This window comes from Hippocampus bargibanti, linkage group LG06 (genome assembly GCF_051943395.1).
Source record: "Hippocampus bargibanti isolate YZ-2025 linkage group LG06, ASM5194339v1, whole genome shotgun sequence".
Classification (NCBI taxonomy): Eukaryota; Metazoa; Chordata; class Actinopteri; order Syngnathiformes; family Syngnathidae; genus Hippocampus; species Hippocampus bargibanti.
Genome location: NC_142739.1, coordinates 11,069,725 through 11,083,009, shown reverse-complemented (window position 1 = coordinate 11,083,009; position 13,285 = coordinate 11,069,725). Strand labels below are relative to the sequence as shown.

The 13,285-nt window shown below is 41.6% G+C and overlaps 1 protein-coding gene across 3 annotated transcripts in view; it reads left to right on the top strand.

Annotated features, from left to right (window-relative positions):
- The window catches only part of ptprub (protein tyrosine phosphatase receptor type Ub), a 267,362-nt gene that overhangs the window by 232,785 nt on the left and 21,292 nt on the right, over positions 1-13,285 (top strand). For all 3 annotated transcript variants that reach the window (XM_088999589.1, XM_088999588.1, XM_088999587.1), the window contains 4 exons: positions 3,034-3,150; positions 4,936-5,090; positions 7,070-7,205; positions 7,317-7,466. In XM_088999589.1, coding sequence (XP_088855715.1) covers positions 3,034-3,150; positions 4,936-5,090; positions 7,070-7,205; positions 7,317-7,466 — 558 coding nt within the window. The remainder of the gene's footprint in view (positions 1-3,033; positions 3,151-4,935; positions 5,091-7,069; positions 7,206-7,316; positions 7,467-13,285) is intronic.

Here is a 13,285-nt window from a genome sequence, read left to right as displayed (position 1 = left end):
TAAACGCAGCCACACTCGAGGCGCCATGTTGAAGTCCAAACAACAAGAAAAATGAAATAACAAATAATTGGACACAACACAAAAGACAGTCATTCAATTTTAAGCACTTTTCTGCAGCCTTTTTGTTGTATGGAGCAATTCGAGATAAGAGGAGACGATCAAATTGTCCTTTTCACCAGTAGATCAGGGACGTCATGATGAAATGTACACAGCTGCTATGAGCTAAATGTTGAACGCACACAGGAAATGGTAGCATCCATTGACGAAAAGAGATTAGCTCACATCTCCTGTCCCACGTAAATCCGCTTCAATTCCAAGCCGCGACAGTTCCACATATGCATCGGCGCTCTGCGTTGACGCTCCTTTCTTATCATCGCGGGCTCCTCAAGCCATGCATCCATCCAGCCACAGGCTGTCCAACAGCACCGATCTTTCCACTGAACAAAGCGGGGCTGTGAAAATGCTGCCCATTACAGGCGCAAAAAAAACCACAATCGCCCCAGTTATGATAATGATGATGATGACCGTCAAATTTCACCGACATTCCTCCCAATCAAAAACAGTGCTGGCATATTCTTGCTGGCGAAAAGGTGAAACTGCTTTGCAGTCTCTTCCTTGAGGAATGTCGTGGGCAAAAATGCTGAAAAACAATCCGTATCCGTTTGTCATGACGCACAACAACTCAAAGTGACAAAAGAAAACACAAAAACAACAAAAAAAGCAAAGCTCGTGAGAGAACTTGCTGACGGCTGCCTACTCTGGCGCCATCTTGTACTTCTTTCATCTCTTATGTCATAATTATTGTGAGTAGAATTAAAATGATTCTCGAAATAATGTCCAAAACCGTCAAGTCTTTGTTGCAAACATACAGTAAATAAATGACAGTTTTGATTTGGCCACCCTTGAGGTGAAAAATGCGAATCATGCCATTTACTGGCAGATGATACTGATAAGCAGATGTCTATAATATTGTGTATTGAATTTGCACATCATTTTTTGAGAGAACATCAACGTTTTGCTTTCATAGATTGACAAAACAGTCATAATGCCGTTTTTGGAAATATTTGACACATGCAGTGTATAAATAAGCCGCATATTAGGGGAAAGGTCAGCTTTTGTCACTGACCGCACAGGTTTATTGTTTTGTTTTCGCATAAGTAAATGCCGATGTATTCTACCCTAAGTGCCCCATTTTCTCGATCAAGTTATTACCTCAATGGATAGTAAAATTGCACCATTTTGAAACACGAGCCTGACATGCAATTCGGTTTTCCATTTGGGAACTACTATGAGAAGCATCAACAAATAAGCAGTGGATGAGATGATTTCAGGATGAGGCCAAATAACACCTTTATGCTATTAGACTGGAGTTGATTACGTTGTTTCATGATTCAAACAATACATCCCATCAGATATGTTCCCTTTCTCAAAAAAATGAAAATAAAGAATGAAAAAAAATGAAAAAAAGTACTCCATTTTTGTTGGCACATGATTAAAATGTGTTCAACTAATACATGTTATTTATTCAGTTTTAAGGAAAGCGTAGGTAGATGACATAATTGCAATTGTGCAAACCAATGTACAATGTTCAAATGAAGGAAATCTTTGTTTTTTTTTTTTGGTCAGTGTACTGTTTTTAAGACAAAATGTCAAGATAAGCAACAGTCATTTGCATGAGATTCACAATAAATACGTGGATTATCAAAACAGTGGTATGAGAGTTGCACTTTAAAAGACGACCGACGCTCCGAACAAGTTGTGTCCATAATTTGTAAAATCACTTCAAATGACTTTTACTGAGCGTATTTTACAAATATTCCACCGCATACAGCTATATTTTACGTTCTAAGACTCGCGCTGAATATTCAGGAAGTCTTGTTTTTGAGTTGGTGACGATACCTACCGTGACATCACGGTAGGTATTGTCACTGACCGAGAAAGCGACACACAATGCATTTTGGGTACTTTGTTTGGTCTGAAAACTTCGTGTCGATCCGTGTTGATGGCGAAATTAGAAGGAAAACAAAGAAATAACGCGATGGTGAATCGTTGTGTGGTGCACCAAGACTACTATTTGATACGAGCTGACACAAATTCCCAGCAGACAAATCAGCCCATATCCAACGGAGCTTGGGCGCCATCTTGTACATTATCTGGCATGCTACATTTCAGTCTAGATGCCTCAAAGTGACACGGAATAACTTCTTTAATCGATTGCAAACCTTTATGCTTTCCTCTTCAGAACTATTTGAATCATATTCATAACTGGATGAGTAACAAGAAAGCATCTTCTCCGAATCTGAAGCCATTGTTTTGATTCTCGAGCAAGGCAAGATGTATTGGCGTGATGTCACGAACAAGGGGGCGGGACCTTCTGAAACTGGCCATTTCTGTTTCATTTTGAAGTAATTTTTGGACACTTTTAAGTCAGGGCCACATTGTATTTATGGTTTCCTCTCGAGGGCCGTTATGAATTTGGGGAACCCATTAGAATGTTTAAATCCCTTCAAATATTACATATAGAGCACACAGCAAATTAATGAATAACTCATTTTCAAATCTGAAGTCAAGAATAATGACTTTTATTGTGGTTGACATCCAAAAATATGAAATTTTGGCTCAGATTTTAGCAATCATCATGGAATTTCACAAGTTTGATTTGCTTTCGCAGGCCAAAAAAATGATGTGGCGGGCCGGATTTGGCCCGCGGGCCTTGACTTTGACACCTGTGCTTTAAGTCATTTTTATTGGTGTTTTGCATTTGACTAAAAATATCAGCCTGCATGTTTTGGGTATTTTAGATGCTATGAAACATTTTTCTGACGTCACTTAAGAAACAGAAAAAAATGGTGTCGGTTGTCCTTTAAATGCCGTACAGCCTGGTGATATACAATAATGGCATTTCGGTCTCACTTTTGATGATTCAAATGTTTGCCTACGTAATACTTTTTTAGTTTCTATTTTTTTTCAACCACCTGAAGTACATTTTGAATAAAATAACTTCCGATTTAAAAAAATGTTTTTCATACGCAGGTGAAATGCTGTAAATACTGGCCTGATGACAGCGAGATGTACGGTGACATAAAAATCACTCTGCTAAAAACGGAGACGCTTGCCGAATACACAGTCCGCACATTTGCCTTGGAAAGGGTGAGTGCATTTTGCTCTTTGAATAATTCTTGATATGTAAAATGCAATTCACAAAAATATGATTGGATTGGATTAGCCTTTATTAGTCTCTCAGAGGAGAAATTTCACAGCAGCAAAGTTATGAAGGGAAGCAGCAAAGTTATGAAAGGAAGAGGGAAGGGCAGAAAGAAGTAGAAAAACAAAATACAGGGTATGCTGTAAAGGCAGCCACTCTCGCGGTGCCATCTTGAAGTCAAAACAACGAAAAACAAAAAATAAATAACAAATAATGTGACACAACACAAAAGACACAATCAGTCATTCAATCTTAAGCACTTTCTTCATCCTCTTTGTTGTATGGAGCAGTTCTAGATGAAAGAAGAGAGGATCAAAGCATCCTTTTCACCAGTGAATCAGCGATGGCATGGTGGAATGTGCACGTCTACTACAAGCTAAATGTTGAAAGCAAACACAAAGCTGTAGCATCCATTGACGAAAAGAGATTGTCTCACATCTCATGTCCCATGTAAATGCACTACAATTCCAAGCCGCGTCAGTTCCACATACACAACCGCACTCCGTGCTGTCGCTCCTTTCTTCTCATTGCGAGCTCCTCAAGCCATGGATCCATCCAGCCGCAGACTGTCCAACAGCACCGACGTTTCCGTTGAACAAAACTGGGCGTGTGAAAATGCTGCCCATTACAGGTGCAAAAAAGCATACTCGCCCCATAGCTGTCCAGCGAGCGCAAGTGCTAGCATATTTGTGCTGCCGAAAAGGCTCAGACTCCTCCTTGAAGAATTTTTAATGTGCAGCCTTCATGTCTAATTTTATCACTGCCATCCTTTGACAAAATTTGGAAGTACCGTACTCTTCTGCATCCAACGATTTTTTTTATGGAGGGAAGAGCTATCCAATGCTACGTTCAAGTGGCCAGGGCAGGCTCGAGTTCGATAGTAGGGATGGGGCTTATGTATGCTCCATCACTTTCCATGGATCATTCGGAAGTACAGTTTAGAGTTTCTCTTTTACCTGCCGAAGTCAGCCTTCAAATTAGAAATGCAGCATTAGCGACGGATTAAATACTAGACAGGGTTGGCTTCTGATCGGCTTGAGGGTGACATGCTAATCTGTAAAGAATTAGTAGTCATTATAGGGACACCGCTGCCCGTCTTTCCAACGTGGCTTTAGCAATGTTTGGCCCGGCTGGCCTTCTTTGCCGTCTGTCAATCTCCTGGGGTGTCTCATTGGAGGAGATCCAAGCGTGTCTGAAAGTGACAGTGGCACAAACATAGCATTATCAACACTCTGTCACACTCGCTCTTTCGTAAGCACACTGCGCTGTTTATTCAAATCAGTAAGAAGTTGGGAACCGGTGACAGCTTGTTTTGCATTTTTAGAGGCTTTTTGAACAGGGTGCGCAGCCTGCATTTCTGTTCTTCACCAAATCTTTGCTTTTCAGCTTGACTTTGTCATCCCTCTGTAGAGGGAGAAATTGTCGTGTGAATGCAGCCGGCACCCCCTCGGCTCAGCCGGCCTGAGTTATTCCTTTCCACGTCTGTAAAACTACATCTTCTCTGAGTCTGTGATGCCCTGAGGCCCAACTGTCCTAGAAGACCCAAGACCACATATAAATATTGCCCACAGCCAAGAAATCTGTCACATCTATAACAGAGGGGGACCACGACAGAATAGATGGGAGCTTGCCTCCCAATAAAAAAATGAGGGGAGGGGGTAGGAGCCCTGTGGCTCTGATGCAAAATGCTGTGTTTTACACGCTCATGTTAACTATGTTTCTGTTGACAGAGAGGATACTCAACCAAGCATGAGGTCCGTCATTTTCACTTCACATCCTGGCCTGAGCATGGGGTGCCCTATCACGCCACTGGTTTGCTAGCCTTTATACGAAGGGTGAAAGCCTCGACTCCTCCTGACGCCGGTCCTGTGGTGGTCCATTGCAGGTAGCTTTTTTTTAATCACCATTCATTTCATACAGGCAAACAATCATTAAATAATGGCATTAATCAGTTGTCCTCTTACATACAAGGCACGTGTCAAATGGGTCATGATTATGGTTGTACTTGGTTGGGGGGGAAGTTCTAATGGTGACTCCAAGTCAAGTTGCTGTTTCGGGAGAAAACATTGTGGGGGACCCAGTAAGACGCGTCTTTTTGGGTCACTCTCTCGAAAGAGGAGTGTGTAAAATTTATTGACAACTTTGACAGAAAAGTACAGGTTTGCTTGCAACGAAATGGTGGACATTTGGAACACACCTTGGCCATAAAAAAGCCATAAATTGACTAAAAATGGACAGCAATAGCTGAAACTATGGTGTGAGGTGTTGCAAAAACTGAATAATGTGTGGTAGTAATTTGAAATAAATAGCTTTTTAATCAAAGCCACAATTGAACTTTTTATGGGTACGCAACTTTTTAGGTCACCCTGTACAATATATGTATATATAAAAGTTTTCCAAATATAACGCACACCACATTATGAGGTGCTACAGTAGAGGCTAGGGTTACGCACTACTTTGACAGTGGCAAATGTAGTCAGTGCCTGCTGGGAGTAGTTGCAAGACCTGTTGTGGCTCAATATTACTTCACATATAAGGCACATCTGCGTATAGGGCGCAGGGTCATCTTTTGACGAAAATCAAGGCTTTTGGGTGCACCTTATACACCAGAAAATATGGTATGTCATTTGTTGAAGGTGCGTCTTATAATCCTCAAAATACGGAAAATCAATGACATAGAAAATGAAACTTCAATCTTTTTAAGAACGTGGAACATGAAAAGTTTATCCTCTCAACAAATTATGCAGTCTTGATTTGTGTGGTATAAGAAACAAACAATTGAATATGTTGTGTTTTTGAATCTATCTAAATAGTTCTTGAGAGGGTGTTTAAATTCTGCTGAAAGTTGTCTTTGTACGCCCCGACTTTTTTTTCCTTTTTTTTGGTCTGTGATGCAGTTTCAAACAAATGACCAAATTTAGCGTTCTCGCAAAAGTTATCCTGCTTGCCGTGAGACTCTCTTGCGAGAAGAATCAGAATCAGAAAGCCTTTAATAATCCAGCAATGGGGAAATTTGCTGAGATTTACTGTGTTTGTCTACAGTCTACTCGTGTTTCTAAATTGCAAGGTAGATAAATTTTCACATTGACATTTCATGTGGTTTCATGATCAGTCTGGTAACAGTTGGCTGCAAATTGAAGTTCAAAAAGAAAATGTACACGAAATGCAGCAGAGTGCCTTGTCTCATCAACCCTTTCAGCAATACAAAATTACATGCTCCTGCCATACAATGAAATGCTGTTGAGTTTTTGAAATGTCAATATAAACCATTCAAGTCTGTGACCTTCGGTTTGCACGTCAAAACCCGTGTATCACCCAGATTTTGTTAAAAATACCGTTTTGTTTTGTTTTTTTATCAACCACAATTTCGTATTTGTTGAAAGATAACTTCATTTTCTTCTTGATTGCACATATCTATTACATATATATACACAGAAATTAGGAACCCATGTGTGTTCATGCAAAACTTACCACCAAATGTAATTTCAGCTATAAGCAAGAAACACATTCAGTTTCCTCACTTTCAAAATGATTTGTCGCTGCTATTTTGAACCTTGTATTCATTTTAAACCCAGCATGCATTCTTAGTGCATCAGTCAGTGAATGTCGTGTACAATATACCATCTTTTCCAGAGTCATGAACTCTTAACGTCCAGTTAACACAAAATCAAGTCAGTACAAGCTTGAAAAAAGAGAGAAGACTTTGATCTTTGAGGCTCCAACAGTCTGTCTTTCAAATTGGGTGGCGCCCCATTGGAGTGCAACAGCTGCTTTGTTAATTATTGAAAAGCCACCGCAAAAGACGCTCTCCGCTTGAACAAGTGCAAATTTCCTAATGAGGTTCTTTCTTGATGTGTCTTTCAGTGTGGGGGCGGGCCGCACAGGCTGCTACATTGTGCTGGATGTCATGTTGGACATGGCTGAGTGTGAAGGTGTGGTGGACATCTACAACTGTGTAAAAACCCTCTGCTCGAGGCGCATCAACATGATCCAGACGGAGGTCAGATCAACAAGGGTTAATGTCCACTAATGCATTTCAAATATTAGACTGTGCGAGTGGATGAACAATAGATTATTTACGTTTCTGAAGTGTTTCTCTATCTGCCGACAGGAGCAGTACATATTCATCCATGATGCCATTTTGGAGGCTTGCTTGTGTGGCGAGACGGCCATTTTGGTGAACGAGTTCTCGCTTGCCTACAGAGAGTTACTGAGAGTGGATTCACAAAGCAATTCCTCGCAGCTCCGCGAGGAATTTCAGGTCAGGCTTGTTTTTTTTCCGGAACTGTGACCCAACTGTGATCTGTTTGGATACACCTGCTGAAGGCTAATCGGTGAACATTTCAAAATTCCAGTTTCCTCGCAGTATTCAATGGAAATAGGAATAAAATCTTAAAAGTCAAACCATCTGCATTAAGTCATTCGCTGCCATTCCCAAATTTATTCGTGAATTGAAAAGTGTGACGTTGAGCGCCATTCTTGAATTTGTTTGAGTTTTTGTTTTTCTCGCGGGAGTGCCGATAAAGTGCTAGTCAGACCTCTGGCAATGTTTTTTTCCCTTCAATGAGTGGGCAGCATTTGCCTTTTGTCCATGTTAGCGCGTTGTTCAAGCTTAAGCTGTTGTTGAAGCGTGATATGAATCAATTTTTATGTATTGTATTTTATTTTGGACAGCCACCCTCATTTCAAGCTCAGATAACTGCAGACCATTTAACTTAGAAATTAACTCTTTTTTTCTGATGAAAGAAGAGAGTCTAAGGTTTCTTACGTTCCATTGAATGTTGATGTCGTCCTAAAACTCAATATTCTGTGGGTCCTGGAATTCTAGTGACAATGGCATTTTTGCACATCGTCTGGCAGTTAATGAGTTAAAATCAAAAAAGGTTTAATTTTTATCATTCTCTACTGTCACTGTCATTATTTATCAGGCTTTATAATAGGTCTATTTAGAGGTGACAAAGATTTAGTATTTCAGGAAGTGGATGGAAAGATTTTTTCCAGAAGGCAGGTCAACTTCATTCATCACGTCACTTGTTTTCGAAGTCGAGCTCGTGAGTAAAAGGACATGAACCACAAGAGAGGGCAAAAATCTAGCACACTTCTGAAGAACACTCACAAAATATGTCTGCAGCTTGTAACTAAATCTAACCTTCTGTTCTTATTCATTATTTTTTGGTATGACTTCAGACAAATATATTTTCCCAAAATATCAGTCAAACTCTTGCACAAAGTGGAGGAGTTTAAGTGTAGATGGGAGTCTTGTTGACGAATAAGGGAAGGAGGGAGCGACAGATCAACAGACGGATCGGTGCGGCGTCTGCTGTGATGTTGACTTTGTACCGATCTGCCGTGGTGAAGAAGGAGCTGAGCCAAAAAGCAAAGCTCTCAATTTACTGGTCGATCTACGTCCAAACCCTCATCTGTGGTCACGAGCTACGAGTCGTGACCGAAAGAACAAGATCCGGGATAGAAGCAGCAGAAATTAGCTTTCTCCATTGGATGGCCGGGCTCTCTCATAGATATATAGGTGAGATGCTCGGTCTTCCGAGAGGGGGTTGCTTCACCTCCACATAATGAGGAGCCAGATGATGTGGCTCAGGCATCTGATTAGGATGCCTCCTGGACACCTCCCTGGTGAGGTGTTCTGGGCATGCCCCACTGGCAGAAAACCCCAGGTACGACCAAGGACACACTGGAGAGACTATGTCAACCAACTGCCCTGGGAACACCTCAGGATCTGCCAAGACCTGGAGGAAGTGCCTGGGGAGAGGGAAGGCATACATATCAGTCAAAAAGTGTAATTAAGGTGGTACACCATCAGCGCCATGCTGCTCAATCCTAATTTGTATCAATGCAGAATTGGACACCTCTGTTGATACACTCCTTGTACATTATTCATTTTAAACTGAGAAAGTAAAATTCCTGTCTCGCAATGATAAACAACGAACCCAAAATAATTGTGATGCTTTCTTCCTTGGCCCAGTCCAATATTTCCATAAGGTGTTACGTAATTATTTGAATGAACAACAATTTGTGGGTTTTGACTCCATATTTGCACTTCAAACAACTATGCGATCATATAGTTGGTCCGTTAAACCAGCAATGATGTGGGATCGACAGCAGCAGCTGCTGTGCTTTGTTTGATACTTTGAAATGTTCACAGAAAGCAGGAAGTCGCTTGGTCAGATTGTTTTTTTTTGTGTGTGTGTTTGCACCACATGTGCTTCCACAGAAGCGTCGACTGTGGGTTGTGTGGGATGATGATAGTGCCACTTCGCTGTACGACTGCGTTCAAATCTTTGGTGGGGAACAACATGGTCAATGCACATTTTATTAGATGGAGCTACAAAGGGAGTAGAGCCAGCTGAGTTCTCACATGCTACTCTTGCCTCATCCTCCACCTCCCCACAATCCTGCCGCAGTGCTCGAGTAGACCACCAGTTGCAAAGAATCCCGATTTAGCATTTCAAAGTGAAAACAGGAAAGCTGCTGCACTTCCTTTAATTTGATGCGGGTTTATCCCTTATGTTCTACATCGGAATTATAAAGCATGTATGGTCGAGATTAAGAACATGTGCGACTAGTGTGACACTACAATTACAAACATGCCTTGCATTGATGCCGCCGCCTTATCCAACTGTTTTTCAGAAGCTTCCTTGTGACCCAATAAGCTCTCTGTTTGTTGCTTTCAGCCAAATGTGAATTCTGTCACTCTTGTGGGACCTTTGCCAAGTGAATAGGAAAGACTCACACAAACTTGCATTTACATGAGTTTGTGCACAGCCTGTACTGAAATGTCTGCAAATATGCTTAAAAAGTTCCAGAGCTCTTGGCTTAAATGGGTCCTAAAAAATGACCGCCTCTGAATGCTGTGTCGTGACAGTGAATTTTTTTTCTTCATTTCTAAATCTGGTCCAGCAAACAACACAGCTTGTCGCATTTGGCCATCTTGCCCCCCCTCCCTCCCCCACACACACACACACACACAGACACATATTTATTGTCTCACGCCCATCCAGGTTGGCCCATGTATGGCCATGGCCGTCGGAACAAAACACTAATGTAGCGATGCAGTTTCCAAACAATGTGTTTGACGATTTGCTCCCCCATCTTAAACAGTACTGAGACTCTGCAACTTTTCGTGTTGGCCTTGTGTTGTTTGCATATTGCAAATTCGAGGGACACCTTCAAACAATTAATTTCTCCAAAACTAATTTCCACTAACAATCAGGCTACACTTTGCTCTCAGTAAAAAAAAAATATCACTCAAATATATGTTTCTATCACACCGATTATGACGTTCCTATTCTAGAAGGACTTGCATGATCTGGGTGATGTGGGCAGTTTCAGAAAGAAGGAACTTAACCCATTCAATAACCGACATGTGCAAAAATGTGTCCATTCTAGTGCCAGGGTTTTTGTCTTTGTCACTTGAATTCCAGGACCCACAGACCATTGAATTTTGAACTACATAAGCATTCAGTACAGCGTTAGAAACATTCGACTCTCTTCTTTCATCAGAAAAAAAAATCCTAAATTCTATCGGACTGGGGTTAAAAAAATCAGCCAAATGATTGGAATGAAAGTCAACTTGCCAGGCCCATAGGCAAAGTTACTGCTAGCTAGCCTTCACACTGCTCTTTAGTTTGCCATTGACATTCGACTGTTTCATCGATGGCATTGTTTCATTGCAAATTAGAATCAACTTTTTCTCTCCACAAAGGCGAATCCTCCTGTCCATTCAACCTGAAGTGTACGATACTCGTCATTTTTTTACTGGTCAGGCTTTTTAAGACGGTGTTTACCTGTTTCGACATCAATGGCCATTGGTCAGTATCATCCAATCAAAATGCCGCTTTCCGCCAACTGCCGCCCAAACAATGATGAGCGAAACGAACAGCAAAAAAGTAAGAATATGTATTTAGTTTTGTCGGCCAGCCAGATGCAATTATCAAAAGAGCCATAGGTTCCCGACCCCTGCGCTATATACAATGGAAAATCTTCTTTTCCCTTCAGGTGTTGCCACAACGAATCAATGTCCTCCATCTAACCCAGTTTTGTGCACCCTCTTCTCTCACACCAGCTACCTTCATGTCCTCTTTGACAACATCCATAAACCTCATCTTCGGTCTTCCTCTCGGTCTCCTGCCTGGCAGTTCAAGGTTCGGCATCCTTCTCCCGATATCGTCACTCTTTCTCCTCTGGACATGTCCAAACCATCTCAGTCTGGCCTCTCTGACTTTCTCTCCAAAGCCTCTAACATGAGTTGTCCCTCTAATGTACTCATTCCTGATCCTATCCAACCTGGTCACTCCCAAAGAAAACCTCAACATCTTCAGCTCTGCTACCTCCAGCTCTGCTTCCTGTCTTTTCTTCAGCGGCATTGTCTCCAGTCCAAACATCATGGCTGGTATCATCACTGTTTTATACACTTTTCATTCATCCTAGCTGAAACCCTTCTATCACACATTCAACCTGACATTTTTCTCCAGCCGCTCCAGCCTGCCTGGACACGCTTCTTCATCTTCATCTTTTCCACACTCTCCATTGCTCTGGACCCTAAGTACTTAAATTCCTCCACCTTCTTTATATCTTCTCCCTGTAGAATCACTCTTGCACTTGGATCCCTCTCATTCACACACATGTATTCCGTCTTGCTGCGACTGATCTTCATTCCTCTCCTCTCCAGGGCATATCTCCACATCTCTAGTTTCTCCGCCACCTGTTCCCCGTTCTCGCTACAGATCACAATGTCATCTGCAAACATCATGGTCCAAGGAGATTCTTGTCTAACATTGTCTGTCAACCTGTCCATCACCATAGCAAATAAGAAAGGGCTCAGAGCTGACCCTGGTGGAGTCCCACCTCCACCTTGAATTCCTCCGTCACACCGACAGCACACCTCACAACTGTTTTACAGTCATGATACATGTCTTGCACCGCTCTGACATACTTTTCTGTCACTCCAGACTTCCTCATGCAATACGACAGCTCTTATCTGGGCACCCAGTCATACGCTTTCTCCAGATCTACAAAGACACAATGCAATTCCTTCTGACCTTCTCTGTACTTCTCTATCAGCATTCTTAAAGCAAACACTGCATCTGTCGTACTCTTTTTTTGGCATGAATCCATACTGCTGCTCACAAATGTTCACTTCTGCTCTTAGTCTAGCTCAGCATGGGCAAACTACGGCCCGCGGGCCACATACGGCCCGTTAGGCTTTTTAATCCCGCCGAACTTGCCCAAAGTATAGTAAAAACAGTGCCTGAAACTCATGACAAAAAGTTAGCAGACAACAGGGCAGCTAAGTGAAAAGTTGCCTGCCCCATTTTTCACAACTTAAAAAACGATGAAACAACAAATCACATTAAAAACATTGTCACAAAGTAAAGTTTTTTTAAAATCAAGAATGTACCTACTACAAATACTACCGTCCTTAGTTTACGGTAAATGTGCAAGGCTGTAGATTTTGCTGCAGTAGTCGATTGTCATTGTGGTGTACAATGCAACGTTTGCATTGCTTCCTACGAGCCACTAAGCCCCTTTCATAAGTCTCACGTACACTTCACAGTCACGGTTTAATGTAAATTTACGTTTTGTAGCGTCACATATGTTGTTAGCTTCTTTTGAATCTTTCTTCTGGGCTGAGGTTCTGTGCATCTATTTTGGAAAATGATATGCAATTGCACGACTTTATAACGCTTGCGAAAGTCCGGAAGAGAGAAGCAGGCTTCTGATTGGCTGCCGTGCCGAGTATGCAAATTTCAACTGCAGGTAGCCTACGTCTGTGTGCTCGGCGACGGTACACTAATCAGGGATATTTTTCACATTTGAAAGACAGTTAATAAATTGGGTTGTAGTGTTCTTACTGTGCTATGAGGTTGTACACACTACATTTGAAGGACAACCGGCACCATTTTTTTTGTTTCCGACTGACATCAGAAAAACGTTTTATAGCATCTAAAATACCCAAATCAGGCAGGATGATATTTTTAGTTAAATGAAAAACACCAATAAAAATGACTTCAAAATGAATCCGGAAATGGCCAGTTTCAGAAGGTCCCACCCCCTTGTTCG